This window comes from Eptesicus fuscus, chromosome 2 (genome assembly GCF_027574615.1).
Source record: "Eptesicus fuscus isolate TK198812 chromosome 2, DD_ASM_mEF_20220401, whole genome shotgun sequence".
In the NCBI taxonomy this organism is placed as follows: domain Eukaryota; kingdom Metazoa; phylum Chordata; class Mammalia; order Chiroptera; family Vespertilionidae; genus Eptesicus; species Eptesicus fuscus.
In genome coordinates this window covers 102,709,271-102,732,952 of record NC_072474.1, presented here as the reverse complement: position 1 = coordinate 102,732,952, position 23,682 = coordinate 102,709,271, and the positions used below count along the sequence as shown (strand labels likewise).

The following is a 23,682-nucleotide window of genomic DNA, read 5'->3' as shown; positions in this document are numbered from 1 at the left end:
AGGAAAAGAGGATTAATGTTTTCTAAGTATTTACTATATGCGGGGCACTCAGGTGCACAGCCTTTGTTTTCTCATTAATCCTTGAAGCAGCCTGTGAAGTAGGTACTCTGATTCCCATTTTACAGAAGTGAAAACTGAGACACAAAAAGTTAATTCTCTTGCTCATGGCAGAGTAAAATCTAAAAAGTGTAAAATCTACACACTCTCTTTTAAATACACACACACACACACACACACACACACACACACATATGTATGTTGATTTCAGAGAAGAAGGGAGAGGGAGAGAGAGATAGAAACATCAATGATGAGAGAGAATCATTGTTGGCTGCTTACTGCACACCCTCTACTGGGAATCGAGCCTGCAACTCAGACATGTGCCCTGACCAGAAATGGAACTATGATCTCTTGGTTCATAGGTCGACACTCAACCATTGAGCCACACCAGCCAGGCCACACACTCTTTTTTAAAGAGTGGAAACAAAATTTAGTTAAATTGTAATAAAAAATGGAAATAAGCCCCAATTGACCCAATTAATTCAAACTGGAGCTTCTCTTGTCTATATATATTTAAGGCAAGTCAGTGGAATATCCCATGGGCCTTTAATAAACTGGATAGAACTCCTACTGTATAGAACATCAGCGCCTGTTTTAGAATCATTTGACTCCCTTATTTGAAGTTGATGATTTCAAGACTCAATTTTATCTTTCTCCTTCCCCTAAACAGATTCCCAAGAGATTTTCAGAGGTGATTCTAACCCGGAGCTGTTGGGTTTCACTCCAGGTTCTAGAAGTTCTAGAATCTATCAAGTTCTAGGTTCAGAACTTCTAGAGAACTCCAGAAAGATCTACCCTTTCCCTCAGGACTGCGTCTGCTTTTAATCCTCTGGGGTGAGAGCAACAGGTGGAGGAGGGTCTGGTCACCAGGCCAGGCACTAGGTTGTCAGCTTCACCCCTGAGGCCAGAGCTGCTGGGAGGCCTGTTGGAAACCTCTCATCTGAAGCTGAGTGGTCACCCCAGCCCCAGCCTGAGGGGATGAACAGAGCCAGCCACGAGCAGCAAGTCTTAAGTGGCACTTTCTCATTGACCCAGTAACCCTACTTCTGTGAATTTATCCCAAGGGAATGAATGTGGAAACTACAGATCTGGCTAGAATTTTTTTCTCAGAATCTATAATAATAAAAGCGTAATATGCAAATTGACTGAACGGCTCAACAGCAGAACAACCATCCGGATGACCACGCTATGACACCCACTGGCGCCAGGCCAGCCAAGACGGGTGCAATGAGGGGGCCTGGCCATTGCCCCATGATTGCCCCGCAGAGGGAGGCCCAGGCCACCGGCTGGCAGGCAGAGGCAGGTAGGCGGGGCCTCTCTCTGCAGGGTGCAATCAATCTCTCCAAAGAGGGAGGCCCAGGCTACCCCTCTGTGGGGGTGATCCATCATGGAACCCCAGCTGGGTGGGTGGAGCCTACCTCTTTGGGGCAATCGATCTTGGGGCTCCCGAATTGTGAGAGGGTGCAGGCCAGGCTGAGGGACCTCCCCGCCCCCTTCCCTGAGTGCACGAATTTTGTGCACCAGGCCTCTAGTTTATTATAATAACCAAATATTAGAGATAACATAAATATAGCAGATGGGGGGATTGGATAAACCAAATACAATACATCCATATATTAAAATACAATTTAGCCATTAAAAGTATGATAAACAAAAAAAAAATGTTCTTTTCCAATCCTTACTTTAAGATATGTTTGGAGAGCAGAAGGGAAAGAGAGAGAGAGAGAGAGAGAGAGAGAGAAACATCAATGTGAGAGAGAAACATCAATTGGTTGCCTCCTGTACACGCCCTGACTGGGAATTGAACCCACAACCTTTTGGTATACAGGATGAGGTTCCAACCACCTGAACCACCCAGTGAGGGTAAAGAAAACCAATTTTTTGACATAGAAAGTTGTTCTGTTAGGTAAACACGAGAGTTAAGTAAAAAAGATTACAAAGCAGTATTGTCTACCTGTCCATCAAATCTATCTCCAAAACCTGAAAGTATAAACCCCATTAGCAATGGGAATCCTCAGCTATGATAATTATGGAGATTTTTGTAGTTTTTCATATTCTCCAGATTTTCTATAATTTCTGTATTACCTTTGGAATTAGTAAAAAAAAAAAAAATTACTTAAACAAAAATTAAAATAGAGCCAGGACCTCACAGCTTGGTTTGGAGAGGAACATAAGAGCTCAGCGCTTCAATAGTATTTGCCTTCCAGAGGATGAGACGTGATTCTAAGCATATATTTGGTCCATGTCAGTGATCAACCTGGATAGCCGAGAGCAGATTACATCGTGGCTGTGGTATCCCGGGGGCTGATTTCTTTTTTACCTAGTGCCACTATCTCCTGTGGGATCAGGCCCAGGGGTCGGTATGTCTCCTGGCTACAGAGCAGGTACCCGCCAGCTCAACAAGCGTGGAGGGATGCAGTGCTTGCTCAGAATTCCCATTCATTGCATGTTGTTAATTGATTGACAAAGCCCCTTTGACTCTCTTCAGAGGTTCCTTCAAAAGCTAGGAGGGAGGTCTATCCACTCTCCATTAAGTTCTTCAGATAGCGTAGGCCTGACAATACTTTAAAAACATTCATCAGAGGTGGCTTTTTTTAAATGTTTCATTTGGATTTATACTTGGCATTAGAGCACTGGCACTGGTTAGGGGTTACCAAGCCTCCTAGTGCTGACCTCATGCAGGAGAGTGACTGTTGGTTCTCGCGCATGTGCGAACAGCAGCCACCAACACAGCTTGGCGGTGGGCAGGCGCACGTTCACCTCACGCTCTGCGTCCAGCCTGCAACGTAACCTTGGGCGAATCACACACCCATCAACTTCTCAGCTTCTGCATTTTACAATCGGGAATAATAGTTGTCATGGCACAGGACTGCTGTGAGATGGAAAACACGGTCCAATTTGCCTCTCAGAGCAAGTGTTCTTTAACTCTTTCCTTCCCTCCTCACCTCGCTCAGTGGGATTAAAAATAATAATAATGATTATCCAAAGCACATGGATGCAAAAGGCAGGATTTCCTTCTTTCTCTTGGCTGAATTATATGCCATTCTATTCCATCACTTCATCCGTTGATGGACACTTCCTTTGGCTAAATACCCAGAAGTGAGATTGTTGGATCTCATGGTAGTTCTATTTTTAATTTTTTAACACTCCTGTATTTTATACTTGAAAGTTACTGAGAGACGAAGCCTTAAATGTTCTCACCACAAAAACGAAATGGTGATTATGTGATGTGATGGAAGTGTTAGCTAACGCTATGGAAGTGATCATACACTATAAGTGTATCAAGTCACACCCTTAAACTGCACAATGTCGTATGTCAATTATAGCTCAATAAAAAGAAGAAAGTGAGATTTTGGTCTCACGTCTGTCTGGATGTTAGGGTGATCAGGCCAGGAGGGGAGAGCAGATAGGCAGTTGGGGGGGTGGGTTCAGACCAACAGTGGGGAGCAGTTAGGCAGTTAGGGTGATCAGGCCAGGAGGGGAGAGCAGTTAGGGCCATCAGGCTGGCAGGGGAGCAGTTAGGGGCATCAGACAGGCAGGCAGGTGAGCAGTTAGGAGCCAGTGATTCTGGATTGCGAGAAGGATCCCAGATTGGAGAGGGTGCAGGCCAGGCTGAGGGCCCCCCCTGCCCCAGGCATGAATTTTGTGCACGGGCCTCTAGTAAGGATATAAGCTTGGAATGGTGATTTGTTTTTCAGCCTGGTTTTAACAGGAAGCGGAGTTTTGATAAGAGCTGCTAATTAAGTCTGTGAGGAGGATGTCTTGCTGATTAATCCAACTGTACCTGCTGGTGGAAGATCCGCCGAATTAATGAAGAACTGTCATGTTCTTCCAGCACCGTGGGCTGCAGTTACCAGCTCAGCAATTTTGGGCTTGTTTCAGGGACTCTGCCGGAATATCCACAGTGGCACTTCTCGCGGACCTCTTGGTAGGAAAAACATACTTGACCAGTCCTTGTCTGATTACTAGCTGTGCTCCTCTGAGCCAGCGTTGTGCAGGGGCCCTGGGTGACTAGAAGTGCCCCCACTCCCACTTGAAGAACTAAACGATCCCACTAGGGACACAAAGTAAATACCAAAGAATCAAGTCCTGAACAGGACGAAAGTAATTAATTAATGACTTCATTGAGTGGTAAAGACAGTGTGCCAGGGAATTCACAGGAGGCCGGTCAACTAAGGCTGCAAGCAGCAGGTACAGCTTTGATGTCAGACAAATGGGAGTTGAAAGTAGCCCCCCCCTCCCTCCTCCGCAGGAGGCATAGCTTTCCTGCCCACGTGGCTTACCCGTGTGACCTTTAACTCTTTAGCCGATGGGACATTAGCAGAGGTGATGTGAATGAAGGTTGCAAAAATGCTTGTGCAGTTGGGTTTTTGAGCCTTTTGCTAAGAGATTGCTGGGAAAGAGAAACTTCCTCTACCCTCTTGTGTTCAGTAAATGGGAGCCTGTGAATTAAACTAACAGGAGACAGAGTAACAGGAGAAAGGCGTACCATTTTAACTAATATTTTACACGTGCAGGAGTTTACAGAAAAAGAGAACGAGTAGTAATTAGTCTCAGGGGCTTACCTACCATTTTTTACAAAGGTCAGGGGGTTTGGGATTTGAGGAATGATGAATTGTGGGACAGCAACTAGGAACTACACGGGGAAACTAATGGAAGACTGGGGTTAATTTGTAAAGTTGGTCTATGCACACCATCTCGGCACCCACTCTCCATCCCTAGTGAGAAGAGTAGCTCTCCTCTTCCTGTACAGGACAGGAGGGGACACCTTCACAAAGGGAAATTCGTGCCTTGCTTTTAGGCAGAAAAGGCGGAGGGCAGCGAACTCTTCCTGCATCTGCTGATTCTCAATAACCCTTATGCCCAAATGGCATATTTTGGGATTGCATATTTTGATCCCATTCAATATAAACATGCCCCAGTTGCCTGCTGACCCCAGAGAATAAAAGACATATTCAGCTTGCCTGGACCCCACCCCCCGCCCCCCGCCACAGCCTGGACCTGAGCCCCCCTGAGCCCAGCCTAGATCAGCTAAAGCACAGCCAACGCATAGGTGCCTGAGCAAGAAATAAATGCTTATGGCAGTGTGCCACTGAGACTTAATGATTGCTTGTTACTTGGTATGCTTGGAAGAATAGTTTGTTTATTTGAAAATGAAAAAAAAAAGTATATCTGATTTGCAGTGGTATTGTGAAAACTTAAGTGAAATATAAATGTATTGTCTCAGATTTCAACATCCTGAGAATGCAACGGAGGTCACGTTCATATTGGTCCCTGATTCGAATGGTTCCTCTGCTCAGGAGGAAACTCCCTCTGGAGATGGTCTCAAAACAGTCTTGATGTTTCTCAGTGTCGGGTTGTGCCCGTACCTCTGCCAGCCTCAGGTCCGCACAACTCTGCCACGGTGCCGCTCTAAGGTAGGGTTCCCCATCTACTGATGGGCTCAGGCTGGTCATTGGTGGGACTGCAGGGGAAACTCAGCACAAACAGCTGGCCAGGGGGAGGGGCTGTGGTAGGTTGGCCGGCCGGCCGGCCCTGCCCCCTGGTCGAACTCCCGGTTGAAGGAACAATTTGCATATTAGCCTTTTATTATATAGGATGATCTGAAACTCAGAGGGTTAATCACTCTTGTAAGCTTACTGAGCTAGGAAGTTACCGAAACAGGATCTGAATCCAGGGCTCCAAAGTCTGGCTCATTTGAAAGCAGGAAGGATAAGCTTTGCTATCAGACAAGAGCACACAGAGGAGAAAGAGGGTAGACTGCAAACTTAACCCAGAATTGATATGAACCCAGCCTCAGAGCAACCAGAAACCTTGAAACAATGTCTGATCCCGTGCAAACATCATGGGGTCAGATCCTGAGCTCGGATTCCTGGAGAGCAGCTGCCTGCCACCTCCCGCCAGCGTTCAAGAGTTACCAGAAGGATCCCTTCTTAAGGACTTTTTTTTTTTTTGTCTCTTGAGGGGAATGCATACACCTGAAGACTTCGTACAATGACAACAGTAACTATGAAAAAGGAGAGAAAAAACACTTCCTGGAAGTTAATGTATAAAAATAATTTTTATTTACTACTGTAAATAAAGTAGTGCAAAGAGTAGTTTGGACCCACAATATTGCATTACTGATTTATTTACCACCTTAGCAGCATACAGTGCACAGTCCGCCTCTCCTCTCCCTCTGTCTCTCTCTCTGTCTGTCTCTGTCTCTGTCTCTCTGTCTCTCTCTCTCATACACACACACACACACTCACACACACACACACACACACACACACACACACCCGTACATGGACTCAGGCAGGCATAAGGGGTGGGATGACTGTGAACTAAAGGCGTTTTTCCTGCACATCCCACTGCTGCCAATCTATTCTAATGGGTAATTCATGGAGAAGGCTACACTTAAATACTAAGAATTTTCTAAATGTTATTTTATGGATTGCAATTGAAAGGTAACCGATGCCCAACAATGTCATTGAATGATTTGGAAGCACTACAACCCTAGAAAAATTCAAGGAGCAAAATGTAAACCAATTTACAAAGCCATTGCCTTCCCTGCACTTCCAGCCACAACCGATTTATGTCAAGGCGCCTCAGAACTGCTGGGTGTTGGAAGCCAAACTGCAATCTGTTGATTGGACTCCGAGGAGCAGGGCTGTGGCAAACACATGTACTGGAATATTACCTAACTTGTAGAAAAGTCACAATTTTCTGTTATTGAATAAAAGGGGATGAACAAGGGGCTAAGATTCGTAAACGACGTCCCAGGATAGAAGGATTCCGATATGTTGCCGGGCAAACTGTGACTCCCAATACACAGAGTCACCGGGAATGGACGTCTGCTATGACCCAGCTAACCGCCCAACACACTCCTAGATCAGGATGGTCCTTGTACTGTTTGAATGCTCTGGGCACTCCTTTGTCATTTGATTAAAAAAAAAAAAAAAAAGACACCAAGTGCAAAATTCACATCCAGTTGACAAGACTTTTAAGGTATTTATCAGTAGAATGCCCTGGCCCCAGCTTTCCAATACCACCTGTCCAAAGGATTCTCTCTCATCGAGAGAGACCTGGGGTGCACAGTTCACCCACGTGGCTCTGGGTTATTAGGGACTGTGGGCTGGTCCTGAGCAGAGACATCTGCAGCTGGAGTCACAGCTGGACTTGCAGTGGGAGCGGTGGCGTCTGGGGAGGCCCCGGCTGGTGTCAGGTTGAAACCGTTGGCTGCAGAGACACACAAACAGATGGTGGGTATTCACAACAGTACATGCAGGGCACACAACCACACCCAGAATCCAGCAAGCCAGGAGAGATGCTTCTAATTCGGGGGCCCTGAAACTGACTAGGTAAGTAATTTTGGACCCATTTTCGAAGTTCTTTAGACTTTGGTGTCACCTTCTCTAAAATGGCAGGTGGAAGGAGATATACAAAGATTTCTAATGGTCGTGACATCCTGGGACGCTGCACTTATGCTGTGACTTCCAGGTTAATATTTTAATCAAACAAAACAAACAAACAAAACAAAACAACTCTCTGGTTGATGTTTCTTGTGGTCACCTCTTCTCCTTCCCCCATGGCACTGATGCAATGCATGCTATAAATTATACCAATCAATTAGAAAGAACTGTTGGTTTTATTTACTAGAGGCCCGGTGCACGAAATTCATGCACTTAGGGCGGGGTCCCTAAGCCTGGCCTGTGCCCTCTCACAGTCCAGGAGCCCTTGGGGGATGTCTGACTGAAGGTGGGAGAGGCTCCCGCCACTGCCGCTGCACTTGCCAGCCATGAACCTGGCTTCTGGTTGAGCGGTTCTCCCCCTCTGGGAGCGCACTGACTATCAGGGGGGAGCTCCTGCATTGAGTGTCAGCCCCCTGGTGGTCAGTGCACGTCATAGCGACCGGATGTTCCTCTGTTTGGTCAATTTGCATATTAGCCTTTTATTATATAAGATACCATTTGGATGATGTACCAAATTTGGTTTAAATTATTTTATTTAAATAAATATATTTAAGTTTTGAAAAACATAATTACTAGTTCTAATTATTTATCAATCTACCATTAGGTAGGTGGTTGGACCACCAACATGTTACGGAGGCTTATAAAGTTTTATATTTTACTAGTGACCTGGTGCATGGATTCATGCACATTGAAAGGAAATTAGTTAGTGGTTGGCAGGGCGGGACTGAGCAAGACGGGCCAGACACGCCCTGGAACCAACCTCCTGCAGTCCCTCCCTTGCCAGCTGCACCTGGGGTGGCGCCGTGGCTCTAAGGGCATCTGCAGAATAAGCGGAGTCCCTTTGGCAGGTGGGGTCCCTTGGCCTGGCCTGCGGGGATCAGGCCAAAAGCATCTCTCCAACATCCCCTGAGGAGTCCGAGAGGGCACTCTGCAAAGTTGCTGTATGTACAGGGTATGGAACAAGTGTGCAGTAAACCAGATTCGGGGCTGACAGTGCCCCAGCAACAACATATCCCACAGCCGAAGGTGGAATCACGTGGCTCCACGAGGAATCGGGCTCCCTCCTTTCTGGTTCTGGGGGGCGTCACCCGAGAACCACCGCTGCCAAGTCACTGCAGCTCGGCAGCTCCTGTGTTGAGCATCTGCCCCCTGGTGGTCAGTGTGCATCACAGCTACCAGTTGGATGAACACTTAGCATATTCGCCTTTTATATATATAGATGTCAGTAGTTTTCAAATGGGAGGAACTTTGCCTTCTAAGGGACAGCTAGCCATGTTAGGAGATATTTTCGGTTGTCACACTGGAGGGCGGGTAGTAGGTAGAGGCCAGTGGTGCTGCTAAGCATTCTACAATGTGTGGGACAGGCCCCCTACAACAAAGAATGACCCAGCTCTAAACACCATAGGGCTGAGGCTGGCATCCCTGCTTTGTGTATCGAGGCCAAGAGGTGTCCTGGTTATAGACTGTGGGCTCTGGAACTGGGTTGCTCTGCCCTTTATCAGTCATGTGACCTTGGACAAGTTTTTCACTCTGCTTCTAAAATATGGGGAAAATACAAGTATCTAGACCCTATTGAGCTGTTAGGATTAAATGAACTAATGTACATAAAGTGCTTAGAACAGTGCCTGGCAGGAGAAGGTACTCAACAAATGTCAGTTATTGCTACTAGAGACCTGGTTTACTGTAGAACATGTGTTAGGATTTATTAATTTTAGGCACATGGCTTGCAGGACTGATGACAGAGCTGGTGCATTTGTTTCTGAGATGCCTACAGTTTTCCTTCAGGCCTCAGTAGCCTAGGAAAACAGCAGAAAACTGTGGAGCCAGAAAGACCAGAAGTCAAATGGCTCTGATGTTTACCAGCAGAGTGATCTTGAGCAAGTTACTTAACCACGCTGAGCTGGTTTCTTATCTGTAAAATGAGGGTAGCGGTATGCAGGGATGCGTGACATATGGCTAACACAATGGCCACAGTTTGTGCAACAATCGCAACCGGTAGTTTGCTTTTAAGTAGTGATCTTAATTAAACTCAGGAATCCGAAAGTCTCTTACAGTTTCCAGTCAGTGGGACCATTTTTAAAGGTCCCATCCTGAAACGTATTGACTTTAAGAAGATGCACATATTGGCAATCTGACTTCTAGAAAAACCCTTCGAGAGTTGCACCTCCAAGTACCTAGAGGCATCTCCAGGAGGCCAGTCTAAGAAATTCAGCAATGAGCTCCAAAGCCTCCCAGAATCTCTTTCAGTACCTACAGGAGCTCTTGTGAACCCAAAGACTGTTCTTCGAGAACAGGACAGTGGTGGGGTGGGGGGAGCAAGGGGGTTGCATAATGATGTGACATTTCTCGGTTAAAGCCATCTCTGGCAGGTGATCTAACCGTGGCAGGGAGCAGGAGGCACAGGGATGTGGCACAAAGACCACTGGCTGGACTCCAGAGACCTGGTCTAGTCAAGTCTCATTTAACCACCACTCATAGATGGCTTTGGGGTAGATACTATGAATTTCTAAATGAATCTCGTAGGCCTTGGTTTCCTCATCTGTGAACAGAGAGGCTTGGATCAGATGGCCCAAGACCCCCTCAGGCCCTCACATGGATCTTTTTGATGATCTCTGCAGAAGTTAATGAAGGCATGCATTTTCCCTTTTCAAGCGGAGGGAAATGTTTAAATCACCATGGTAACAAGATAAGCCAGCAATCAGTTTTCTGATTAAAACCAGAAAGTGCCACTGCGGGGACGTGGAAGGAATGCATAATCAGCATGGCCACCGTTTAAACCTTCTCGTCAGAGCGTCATAAAAAAGCTCGAAGCTTCTACAGGAAGCTTGCTATTGCGCACAGAAGGACTTCTCCCCTCCCACTGCGGGTCTGCAATCACCGGACAAGCCCCCCACAGCCCGCCATCATTTCCAAGTGGCCTCTTTTTCTGTGCTCACCTGGAATGTGTGCGAATTTGATTACTGGACTAGAATCAAGGTAACCAGGGAAATACGTGTGTTGTTTAAAAAATTACACATCATATTCCAGAGCCAAATAGAAGTGATTTTTGGATTACTTGCCACTCCGGGGACCATTTTCCGTACATTAGTGAGAAAAATCAAGAGCTGGCCCTGAGTCCTGTGGGCAGGCTATGCAGCTCGCTGCCTGTGTTTGTATGGCTCACCACCTAAGAATGGCTCCTACATTTTTAAATGATTGGACAAAAATTAAAAAAGTAATATTTCATGACATATGAAAACCACATGAGATTCAAATTTTTAAAAATATATACTTTTATTGATTTCAGAGAGGAATGGAGGGAGAGAAATAAAAACATCAATAATGAGAGAGAATCATTGATCGGCTGCCTCCTGCATGCCCCCAACTGGGGATCCAGCCTGCAGCCTGGGCATGTGACCGGGATCGAACCCAGGACTCTTTAGTCTGCAGGCCAATGCTCTAACCACTAGCCAAGGTTTTTCTAGAAGTCAGATTGGCAATATGTGCATCTTCTTAAAGTCAATACGTTTCAGGATGGAACCTTTAAAAATGGTCCCACTGACTGGAAACTGTAAGAAACTTTAGGATTCCTGAGTTTAATTAAGATCACTATTTAAAAGCAAGGGCAAGATTAAAATTTTCATGACCATAGTAAAGTATGATTGGCAACCAGCCACACCGTTCATTTTCATGGTTTGTCAATGGCTGCTTTCACACAATAAGGAAAGTGGAGTCATGCCCTGGCTAGTGTTGTTCAGTGGTTAGAGTGTCGGCCTGTGCACCAAAGGATTGTGGACTCAATTCCAGGTTAAGGGCACATACCTGGGTTGCAGGTACAGGGAGGCAACCAATCAAGAGGCACACTGATGTTTTTCTCTCTCTCCTCTCTCTCCCCCTCCGTCCCTCCCTTCCTCCTTCCATCCCTCCCTCCCTCTCTCTCTAAAAGTCAATGAAGAAAATATCCTTGGCCTGGCTCATGGTTGAGCGTTGACTTATGAACCAGGAGGTCATGATTCGATTCCTGATCAGGGCACATGCCCGGTTGTGGGTTTGTCCCCAGTAGGGGGCGTGCAGGAGGCAGCCAATCAATGGTTTTCTCTCATCATTGATGTTTCTCCCTCTCTGAAATCAATAAAAACATATTAAAAAAATATATATATATCCTTGGGTGAGTTTTAACAAAAAAATAAAAATAAAATAAGGAAAGTTGAGTCATGACAGAGATGGCCCTCAAAGCCCCAAATGTTAATATCTGGCCCTTTACCGAAAAAGCTTGCCAAACCCTGTTGTGGACCATTGTAGGGAAAACATCTGCTTGCCAGCTGACCAGACGGGAGCGTATGGGAAAGGAGAACACGAGGGAATATACTGGGTGCATCCTGAGACTGCAGAATGCTTGCAAAGATAGGGTAGAAGGGGGTGCCTGAGGAGGAAGCCCTAGAAATCTCAGCTATGAATAAGATCTAGCCTACTTCCTTCGGGCCTCTCAATCGAGCAGGGCCCAGCACAAACGTGACCCGTGTCATTGAAGCATCTCTTGCGAGTGGAGGTACTGGGAGGGCGCAGAGGGTAATGAGGTAGGAGAAAGGTGAAACCTCACCAGGACATCGCTCTGACTTGCAGGCCACTGCTTCTTTCACATGCACCACATTTTGTGTCATTTTACTGTAATTTTAGTAGAAACCTCATTAACTGGAAATGTGGAGGACAGGAAAAGAGTGGGAAAAGGTTTAATTAATCTTGTTCGTATCATCTTCCTCCTACACTGGCTAACCACTCAGGCAGAAAGGATGAGTCGGCTTAAATTATGAATGTTTTGAGTAGGCTGACATTGTTTTAAAAGGCTACCCAGTCATACCGAGGAGCTGGTAGTTCTGCACATCTCACTCTATACTGTGTATTCTATCCTACGTAATAAAAGGCTAATATGCAAATCGACCGAATGGCGGAACGATTGGTCGCTATGACATGCACTGACCACCAGGGGCAGACGCTCAATGCAGGAGCTGCCCCCTGGTGGTCAGTGCACTCCCATGAGCCAGAAGCCGGGCTCATGGCTGGTGAGCACAGTGGTGGTGGCGGGAGCCTCCCCTGAGTGCATGGATTTCGTGCACCGGGCCTCTAGTTTAAACATAAAGATTGTGCTGATACTAGTAAGGCAGGGCTCTTTCTTTGAAATGGTCATTTACATTTTCTCCCCTCTTCTTCTCTTTCCCTTCCTTCCAGTAACCAGGATCCATGCTTTTTTTTTCTTTTTGTCTCAGGGGAGATTTGTGGTGGTACAGAAATGGAGTTGGTTTTAGACATATTTTGCTTTGGGATTTGTGTGTGTGTGTGTGTGTGTGTGTGTGTGTGTGTGTGTTTTTCCAAAAGCCTGAGTCCATTAAGGCAATTATGCTTGGCGTCCCTGACAGGGAAGGGAGAGGAAGAGTGCCTCAGAGATGCGATGAAGCGGGAAAAGGAGCTTGTGGAGCCTGGGGAAGTGGCTGAGCCCAGCTGTGGGCTGCACCATCAGGGAAGCCCTCACCTTCAGCCCTTGGAGGAAGATTTGGAAGGAAAAAGGCCATCGGAGCCCAGCTTTGGCAAAGATGATGGGACTCCCCGTGACCCTGAAGCTGCCAAGCCAAAGAACCTGGAGGGACAGGTAGGCCCTGGGGCGCTGTGTGTGTTCTGTTTTCAGACTTGTGGCCGTATGAGTGTTGCTAGTGTCACCTAAGACCCAGGGACCTGTGTACTACTCAGGGAGGTGTCAGCCCCAAGAAAGACAGAGCTGCCTGGTGGAATGGAGGCTAAGAGTCAAAAGTAAGTTCCCTTAGTCCAGCTGGCGTGGCTCAGCAGCTGAGTATCAACCTATGAACCAGGAGATTGTGCTGATTCCTAGTCAGGGCACATGTCTGAGCACATGCCCGGGATGCAGGCTCAATCCACAGTGTGGGGTGTGCAGGAGGTAGCCAATCGATGATTCTCATCATGGATGTTTCTCTCTTTCTTCCTTCCCCTTCCTCTCTCTGAAGTCTCTCTCTCCCTCTAGTATATATATATATATATATATATATATATATATATATATATATATATATACTAGAGGCCCGATGCACAAAATTCGTGCAAGAGTGGGCCTTCACAGCCGCAGGCGGCTGCCTGGATCCAGATCCCTTTCTTGCAGCCGCTGCGGCTGCCTCAATCCTGTGGCTGCAGCTCTGGTTTAGCCCGGAAGGACATCTAGTCTAATTAGCATATTATGCTTTTATTATTATATATATATATTAAAGTAAGTTCCCTTAAATGAAATAAAATAGGTGTGTAGTATTTTTTGTGTACCCGTTTTGGTGCTTTTGATAGACTACTCAACACCTTTGTTTGGATGCTTTTTAAGCATTCTATGTTTTAGAAAGAGTCTCACCACATAGAAGACCATGCTAGGCTCTGGCAACTGTGTCTGTTTTGGAGGTAAACCAAGCTACCCAAGGGCAGGCGCTCCCTGGTGTCAGCATGCTTTCCTTGCAGGGAACATGCCCTGGGACATTGCTCCTTGACAGCTAACATTTGTGGAGTTCCAAGCACTTCACATCCTGTTGTCTCAACTACAATAGGAGGGGGCTGTACTATTTCCGCAGGGGAAACTGAGGCACAGATAGGATCCCTACCCAAGGTCACACGGCGAGTGGCCAGGTCAGAGTCCCGGCAGCATCCTGACTCTGAGCCTGTGCCGTTAGCTACCGGCGTGCGCTGCCAGCCTTCCGAACGCGGGACAATTTAATGTGGCAAGCGCAGCAAAGTGTTGAGTATAAATCACAGAGCATATAAGCTCAGGGGGGAAATGAAGGTAGCTGGAGCTGAACGCAAAATGGATGGACAGCTCAATTTAAAGGCTTGACCATAAATCACTAATTTTTAAAAACAACTGACTGGAAATATGCAAGTCACGAAATGACAAAGATCCCTAACTGACAGCACAAATCCCTGCACAAGGCTGCTGAAGGGAGGCCCCTAATCCTCAAACCAGCCCCATCTTCATTACTGCGCTTGCTTCTCCATGCCACAGCTGCCACGGGCATCTAGGACGTCTTTTCCCTTCCCATGGGGCAGGTCATGGGACCTTGCACCCGCCCATCGGGGTCACACCAGTGGCTTCTCCGCTCTCTGCGCCTCTATCGCCCTGACCCCATCGCCCCATCGCTGATGGAATAGTACCCTCTTGTTTCACAGTTATTGACAGGTATGCACTTAATGCTGACAACCTGAAACACAAGAAAATAATTTACTTTATATTTTAACTCAACCCTAAGTTCTACCAGAGCTGGTAGGCACCACTGTGGGGCACATTTTGGAAATACATGGAGATTTTTTGTTTTTACTTCTCGGCCCTTATGACTCAAAGTGTTGTCCATGGGATAGCAGTGTGGACATCACCCGAAAGCTTGTTAGAGACGGTGAAGCTCAGGCCCACCGGGACCTGCTGAGTCAGGATCTGCATTTAACAAGCTCCCTGGGTGATTCGTGTGCACATTATAATGAAGAAGCACTGGGCTAGAATTTAAATATTGAAAAAGATATTACTTTATGATAATTAGTTTCTCTTTACTTCTCCTTGATATTGGTGTGAGGGCACTCTTTAAAAAAAAAAAAAAGTGTGTAGGCAGGGTAATTATCATTCATTTCAGGGTACCAAAAATGTGCTGCAAAATATTTCTTATGTAAGGGGACAATAGGTCGGAGGCAGATGATAATGGCTGTTTTAAAGTATGGTGAGTCTGGGAATTCTGCTGCCCTACATGCTCTCTGGGACTTTATCTTGTGATTATGGGGCAGGCCACTTCATCCCTTTGGCCTCAATTCTTCATCTGGAACATGAAGAACAGATAATTAATTTTTTTTTTTTTTTTTTGGTTAATCCTTACCCGAGGATATTTTTTCAACTGATTTTTAGAGACAGTGGAAGGAGGAAAGGGATGGGGGGTATGGGTGGGGGAAGGGGGAGAGAAAGAGAAAGAGAGAGAGAGAGAGAGAGAGAGAGAGAGAGAGAGAGAACACACAGAGAAGACAGAGAGAGAGAGAGAGAGAGAGAGAGAGAGAGAGAGAGATTGGTTGCCTCCTGCATACGCCCCCACTGGGGCCTGGGATCGAACCTGCAACCGAGGTACGTGCTCTTGACTGGGAATTGAACCCATGACCCTTTGGTGCGTGGGCCTACGCTCTAACCACAGAGTAACACCGGCCAGGGCTAGAATTAAAAATTTTAAAGATTCAGCCCTAGCCGGCTTGGCTCAGTGTATAGAGCATCAGCCTGCGGACTGAAGGGTCCCAGGTTCGATTCCAGCCAAGAGCACAAGCCTGGGTTGTGGGCTCGATCCCCATTGGGGGCATGCAGGAGGCGGCCGACCAATGATTCTCTCTCATCACTGATGTTTCTCTCTCTCCTCTCCCTTCCTCTCTGCAATAAAGAAATATATATATATATATGTAATTAAAAATTTTTAAAGATTCCATGCAGACTTCTCTAAGGCTGGTCAACAGGGAGGGAGGGGATGTTAAGGAAGAAGCAAAAGAAAAGAGTTTGAAAAAAATGAAGAAAATGTGTGAAGGAGTAAGGGATACACAGGAAGGGAAAATCTACAAAAGGGCAGGACGGACAGGGAGATGAGACTGTGGAGGGACTGACAATGAAGACTTCCGATCCAAGCAATTCCACCAGCCCATGAATTTTCATGGCGACCAGCTGGCATAAAATCATAAAGACAATTTTTAGCTCCTCCATCGGAATTGCATTTGTAATAATCATAACAATATTTCTACAGAGTAAAAATGACAACGATAATTTGAAATGGAAAACAGTGACAAGATGCACAATAAATGGCAACAAATTTGGGGACGGGACAGAATTTGCATGGGGAAAATTTATAAGCCGGAACACCACAAGGCCTCAAAGCTGGGAGGGCTCTTGCTGGTTCTCTGTTAACCTCCTCAGGTAAGTCAGAGGGAAATGATTCCGTATTTTACAAGAAGCCTCTCGTAACAGTGACCTTTGTGTCCCCATCGAATTGGAGGTGAAAAGTGCTCTTTTTGCTTGTCATTATCTGTGACATAAATAATGGCTACGCAAAGGCTCAAATGCCACGTCCAGTCCTAACGTGTCCATTTGTAAATGTCCCTGTTGGTCTTCATGAGTGATAATGTCCTTTGAAACCATCCAAGATGGTAGGAAACTATAATCCTCCACGAGAGATGTTAGCAAATTTGAGCATCTACTAAGTATGAGACCACAAATGACAAACCATCCTCCAACTCAACTTATGGTCCAACAGGGCAGATAAACGTAATAGCTAATATTTACTGAGAGGGTTTTATAAGCCAGATAAGTATAACAGCTAAGATTTAACTACAGTTGTCTTTTGGTAAGTGTCATGTATATATATATTTTTTTCACTTAACCCTTTTCACATCCCTGGGACGTAGCTACTATTATAACCTCATTTTATTGACAAGGCATTGGAGGATCAAGAAGGTGAAATAACTCGCCGTAAGTCACACGGCCAAGTCTGGACTTTAAGCCCAAAGAGAAAGACAGAGGCGTCCATTTCCTTAACTACTGCCCTACACTAGCACAGAAAAATAATAGCAACTTGTGGAAACCACACTAAAATAAGTGCTCACTTTACATTCCTCCTCAGACCCTCCCTCGAATCCACGTGGCTGGGTATTTTTTAAAAAATTAATATATTTTTATTGATTTCAGAGAGGAAGGGAAAGGGAGAGAGAGAATCATAGTGATGAGAGAGAGTCATTGATTGGCTGATTTCTGCATGCCCCCACCTGGAGATCGAGCTCAAAACCCAGGCATGTGCCCTGACTCAACCACTGAGCCACACCTGCCGGGTGGTGGCTGGGTATTTTTATTCATCATGGGTGCTTGTTTATCATCCCATTTGACTTGCTGTCCGTGGACTGGGATAAATAGGATAAGCATTCATGTTGGAGGGGCCTCCGGGCTGGGTTTTAAGGCACACAGAGGTAGAATTTTGCTAGCAGATATTTTCAATGGGGGAAGACATTTCAGTTCAATTTATTAAGCTTCTTATTAAAAGAATTCTGCTTACTTTGAAAAACGTAATAGTAATTGGGGTCTTCCATCATCCAGACATTATGCTACACCCCTTGGAGGACCCCCGACCCCTGAATGACCATCCTAACAAAAGGAAATAGCATGGCCAAGGGCAGGAGGAGGGAGAGGGTGACTTTCCTGGTAAGGAAAGGAATTGCTATGTTTTTATATTGACCTGGCCTGTGAGGAAGCCTTACCTGAGACAGACTGGAAATACTGCAGGGTCCAGGCGATCAACACCGACAGCAGGAAGGTTCCCAGGAAGTAGATCTACAAACACCGGAAACGGGCGTCAGATGACTGACAGGGGCAGGGACCGTGAGGGCGGGGCCGGCGGAAGAGGGTACCTACCAGGGCAGAGTGCAGGACAGCACCCCAGATGAGCCGGAAGTGAAGGTAGAGCCAGGCCAGGGAGCAGGGGCTCAGGGACTCCTCACTACTGTGGCTCCAGCACCTGCAGACACAAAGCAGAGGGCACCTTGAGGTGTCAGCCAAACCTTGGTGGCATTATTACGACGGGCATTTTCAAATCCTCAAACCCACCTCCTTCTGCTTGGAGACAAGCAGGCACACTTGAGATGAGAGGCAAAGGAAGAAAGGCAGTTCTGAGGGGTTGAGGCCTGCCCCACAATTCTAGGATCCTGCCAGAAATCTCAGGAAAAGGTCACCTCTGTCCTTAATACTAGTAAAACGCCAACAGGTCAAGGAGGTCCCTGAAACATGGGGGCCACCGGGACAACACTTCTGTCCAAGGGTCTCTCTGAATCCAGACACCAGAATGCCGCCCAGTCGTGCAGAAAGGCATGGTCTAATCGGACACGTTATTTTTTCCACTCTCGTGGAAAACCTTGGTCAGCACCTTAACTTCAGATCACGCTCATTCTGTTATCTTAAGCCTTAGAAACTAGAAGACAGAAGTAAGTTTGGGTCCAGCTGAAGGTTCTCAAATCAAAACAAATCCTGAGCCTTTTCAGAGCCAGAAACGCTACAAAATAAGAGTCAGATCAACTTGAACCAAGTAGCCAACAGCATCCCCTGGGTCCCTCCAGATTCCACAGAATTAAAGAGGCTCTGAACTCACCTTTCGTATAGTTCCTGGAGGATGGAGATGTTATTTGCATGGAGAGTTGGGTCAATTTCCAAGAAATCCAAAATGTGATGTGGGATGATAGCACCTTCCTCAATGAGCAGGGCCAGGTTAAAAAATCCCTGAAAACAAGCCACAAACCAACCTCAGCAGCTTCTTATAATAAAACCCAGACACACACCCTTCATCGAAATGCAAACTTTTACAACCTCTAGATCTTTTCCCCCCAGTCCCCAGAGCCAGATGGCTTTGTCATCGTCATTGATGAATGGTTTCCCTAAATACATGCGTCTGAGAAATTTATTTGCAAGAGAACCAGGAGGCTTTCAGAGGATGCTGGGTCCCATCTGCTCAGAAGCCAGTCAACCGGGGACCTATCCTTTCCTGCTCATTCTCTCAAAACGGAGCTCACGGGAAAACGTGCTCTTGTGTCACCAGCAGAACCAGAACGCTGAGGTGAAGGCCATGTCCATCACTTAAAACCATGCCCGGGGTCCCCATCGGCATGTCGGAGACCTACCAAAATGCTGTTGTGGCTGGGGGTGCCACTGATGACTGACATTCTCACGTAGGGAGCCTCTCCTATGCACAGAATAACGGACGGGTGTTTGTCTCAGCTCCCCAGGTTTTCCCAGCGTGGAAAACCTCCTCTCAGGATTCCTCTTGGCACAGACCTCCACTGTGGTACATTTTCCTACGTCTTCCTTATCATACACCTTGTCCTTGACCCTCAGATGTACGATCTGCCTCGTGGGGCTGTGCAGGTCCAATGAGATAACATAGTTAAGAGCCTGAGGGTAGAGGTCCTTCATCTAGGATGGGAGCTGTTATGCTACCTGGAGGCGACACACTGTCCATCATGAGCCGGGCAAGCGGCCAGACCAAGAAATAAACAAAAGACGGCCGTACTTAGCATTAGGGCTTTACAGATTTCACTGCCTTGTTGCCCTTCAAAGAATTCATGGTCATGTTTTAATGACATCTTCTCCTTTTGGCCTTTCCTTTCAGTTGCCACTGACAACCTCAATGAAAATCATCATCCGCCTGGGTGTATCACCAGCACTCCCACAAGCACCCTCTGCAATAACCATGATAAAAATATCAGCAGCTAGCATTTTCTGAGTGCTTGCTCTATGCGAGGCATTGTGCTGTTTTATATATTCACTAAATCTCATAGCCACAAATTGAGATAGGTACTGTTATCCTCCTCATGTCATAGATGAAGAAACTGAGGCACAGAGAGGTTAAGAAATTTGCCCAAGGTCACACAGCTGGAAAGGGGCAGAGCTGGGATTCAAACAGGAGCAGACAGGGTCCAGAGTCTCCAATCTTAAGCTCCACCATGTTGCCAAATAACCTCTAAATAGATGGAAGTGTTAAGTATCTTTAAGATGCACACACACACACACACACACACACACACACAGAAAATACAATATTTCTCTGCACTTTGAAAGGAAGGTGCTCTTAAAACAACGTATTAGAAGAAAAGAAAAAAAATGACCTATAAAAATTTAAAGTCCCTGAAGAATGGAAACATAACAAGATTGGAATAAATGGGAAAATAGGCTAGAGGAATATTATATGCAATGTAATAACTTAAGATTCATTATCTATGAGGCAAATGTATAAAAAAAACTAACTTCAATTTAAATTTTAAAAGGTGTCAAAACTTCAATAGATAAACAGGCAACAAACGAGCATAGAGAATTCACATAAAAATATGAAGAGTAAATTATCATACACAAGTATATATATATAAAAGTGTCCCTCCTCACTAGTAACCAAATAAATGCAATTTAAAACAATAACGAAGTATCAACTTAAAACTACTCAGTTAGCAAAATTAACTCATGATAACACCCAGTGCGGACAAGATTTCAGTTACCCTCCTACCCTTCACCACTGCTTGGTGATGTATTAATTGGAAAACCCTTTCAGAAAGTAAATCGGCAACAAACTACTATTAGGTAGCTGTAAAACCGTTTAGATTGTTTGACTTAGCAATACTATCCCTCAAAGAAATTATTCAAATGAAAATAAATGATCCAATTCCAAAGCACAATACCAGAAACCTGTTTCCTGAGAGGGCAACAACTATTCCAAATTCCATTGTGCAAGTGATCCTGATTAGCAAATGCATAAGGAATGAGAGAATAGACTCTTCATTAGCTCACACAGTAATAATTGCTGCAAGATGTATGGAAGGATACTAAAATTAGTAGGTAGCAATTTGAGGAGAAATAGGATATGTGCATAGTTGCAAACTCTCCCCCCCCCAAGATAGCTATAAATTGGAAAGAGAAAAATATTAGCTTTACAGGGGAGAAACCCAGCAGAAAACACCTTAACCAAGTCACTCAGATCAACCTCCCCAGCAATAAGACATCACGTATGCCTCATAGGCTACAGTGAGAAGGACACATCACTTCTGTGCTGTCCTTGCCCCAAATGCAGAATCTGAATCTATTCACGAGAAAACAGAAGCCAGACCCAAATCGAGGGACATTCTACAAAATACTTGGCTGATTAATATTCTTCAAAAGTATCAAGGTCATGAAAAACAAAGAAAGAACGAGGAACTGCTACAGATTGAAGAAGGCTAAAGAAATATGACAACTAAATGCTAGGTGGCATCCTGGAATGGAAGAAGGACATTAGTGCAAAAACTAGTGAGATGCAAATAAAGTCTGAAGTGTACTTTATGGAGCAAAACCAAGGTGGAGCTTTTGGTTTGATAATAGGGTTGTGGTCAGGAAAGCTATATCCATTAAAGGAAGCTGGACGAAGGGCACACAGCAACTCCCTTGTCCTCTTTCTATAAATCTAGAGTCTATATATCTAAAAAATTCCCAAATAAGTTTAAAACAAATCACTGAGAGCAAAGTCCTATTGCTGAAGAGCTGGCCCAACTACACAAGCAAAAACACTTCCACTTGGACCACGCTTCCAGTTTCTTGAGTTTCTACCTGGCGAGTTAGTTTGATGGAATCTGGTAGACAGACTCCCGGCCTTGGAGCCAGAAGACCTAGGTTGAAGCTCTGGCTGCTTCACCGACTACCTGACCGCTTGGCCTTCAGCAGTGCACCCCCTTGTCAGAGCCTTGGTGTCCTCGACTATACAAAGGGTCTAATAATCCCCACCCCACGAGGTTGCCGTGAGGATGGTGTGGGAAAGACAGCAGGCGCTCAGTAAAGGTTCGCCACATGGTTAGTGTCCTCAGAGGGCCTATGGGAAGGACTTGTGAAAATGGGTGGGAAATGACTTTGCCATCTGCGAAGCATCCTATATAATAAAGAGGGAATATGCAAATTGACCATCACGCCATCACAAAGATGGCAGCGCCCAGTCCCCTCAGCCCCGCCAGAGCCCCCCAGTCCTTTCAGCCCCACTGGGGGGGGGGGGTGGCAGGCGCATGGTGTGGCCGGACCCACCCTAAGCCCCCCCAGCCACTCAGGGCCGGCCTGAGGCATAGGCAAGCCTCAGATGTCAGCTGCCCAGCTGCCCAGGGCCAGCCTAAGGCGCAGGCAAGCCTCAGATGGTGGCTGCCCAGCCACCCAGGGCCACTCGAGGCTCAGGTAACCAGGGCCGGCCGAGGCTTGTGCTGCCGGCAGTGGCAGCAGCAGAGGTGTGATGAGGGCATCGCCTTCCCCTGATCGCCGGGTCGCCTCCCGCCCCTGAGGGCTCCCGGACTGTGAGAGGGGGACGGCCAGGTTGAGGGACCCCTCCTCCCTCCAGTGCATGAATTTTCATGCACCGGGCCTCTAGTCTATATAGAGACAGAGGGCTGGTGAGAACTCTAGGCTTTGCGACCTCACGAACGGGCACCACCAAGAACTAATTTCTGCTGCTGCCGTTTACCTGCGAGTCCCCATCCAGTGCTGCTTGGGCGTACATCTGCACAGAGAGCTCCAGGTCCTGTGACTGGTTTTGGTGGCCATAGTAGTAAAGGTCTCCCATTTTCAAATAGGCTGCGGGGCGAAAAGCACCGATGCGTTTGTCCAGGGGTTTTATTTCAGGCTGACACCTTAAATGATCGGCCCATTCCCACGATGGAGAGTTTTTCCTGCCAGACTCCTACCACAGAACATGTTCGGTGTGTGTGTGTGTGTGTGTGTGTGTGTGTGTGTGTGTGTTTCATGTGTCAGTAGAAAAAACACACACACCGCTTTTCTGCTGAGTACCCACATTTCCAGACACATTTTCCTGCCTTGCTTGGTAGCCCTCCCGAATAGATCTATTTGTGAGAATCGCAGCCCAATCAGCCAAGGACCGGGGGCTGGGGGGTGAGGGGGGTGGGGGAGCACTTTATTTCCCATCTGAAATTTTGCTGCCTGTGTTTGATGACTAACGGGTATTTCTTTACTCAACCGTATGCTTTATTTTTCCTCCGAAGAATAAGTTTTGTTTAAGAATGTATGTCTCACTCAGGAAAATAGAATCTACACCAGGTCGCTCAAAAGAGGGATTTCAACACTGGGAAGGAATGAAATTCATGCTCAACCAGGGTGTTGGGAGAGCTGAAAAGGCAAATGGCAACCCAAATGTCAGCAATGCAGGAAGCTACGACCATCCATCCCTGTGCTAAGGGTCTGCTGGGACCATGGAAATGCAGCCACTTCCAGAGAACAGCCCAAAGCAGAGAGAGGAGCGAAATACTTGGGCTCCGCCACTCCTCCCATCATGCAGTCTCCCGCCACAGCCTCCCACTGGCTGACACTAATCAGAAGCCCCAGAGCAAAGGAGTCTGGGAACTGCAGTTCCTGGGGCTAGCCCCCTACCACACAGAGCAGAAGGCAGGGAACCAACCCACCACTGGCTCAGACTCTGTCCATCACAGCTTTCTCTTTTGGACAGTGGGCCGGGAGACAGACGCGGCATGAGGCTGAGAGCAGATTTCAGTCATGATCTTAATAGCAGAGACTTTGCACCCTCTCCTAATTGTTTGGAAATATCACACTGAACACAAAGGCCTTCGATGTTTCCTGTTACTAAGGATTAAA

At 46.4% G+C, this 23,682-nt stretch overlaps 1 protein-coding gene across 1 annotated transcript in view; it reads right to left on the bottom strand.

The window, feature by feature from the left end:
- Positions 1-6,897: 6,897 nt before the first annotated feature.
- Positions 6,898-23,682, bottom strand: part of SEL1L3 (SEL1L family member 3) — a 109,552-nt gene continuing 92,767 nt past the window's right edge. Inside the window, exons 20-24 of the mRNA XM_054724015.1 lie at positions 22,541-22,650; positions 18,674-18,801; positions 17,944-18,046; positions 17,790-17,862; positions 6,898-7,278 (exon numbers count right to left, since the gene is read on the bottom strand). Coding sequence (XP_054579990.1) covers positions 7,139-7,278; positions 17,790-17,862; positions 17,944-18,046; positions 18,674-18,801; positions 22,541-22,650 — 554 coding nt within the window. The 3' untranslated portion in view covers positions 6,898-7,138. The remainder of the gene's footprint in view (positions 7,279-17,789; positions 17,863-17,943; positions 18,047-18,673; positions 18,802-22,540; positions 22,651-23,682) is intronic.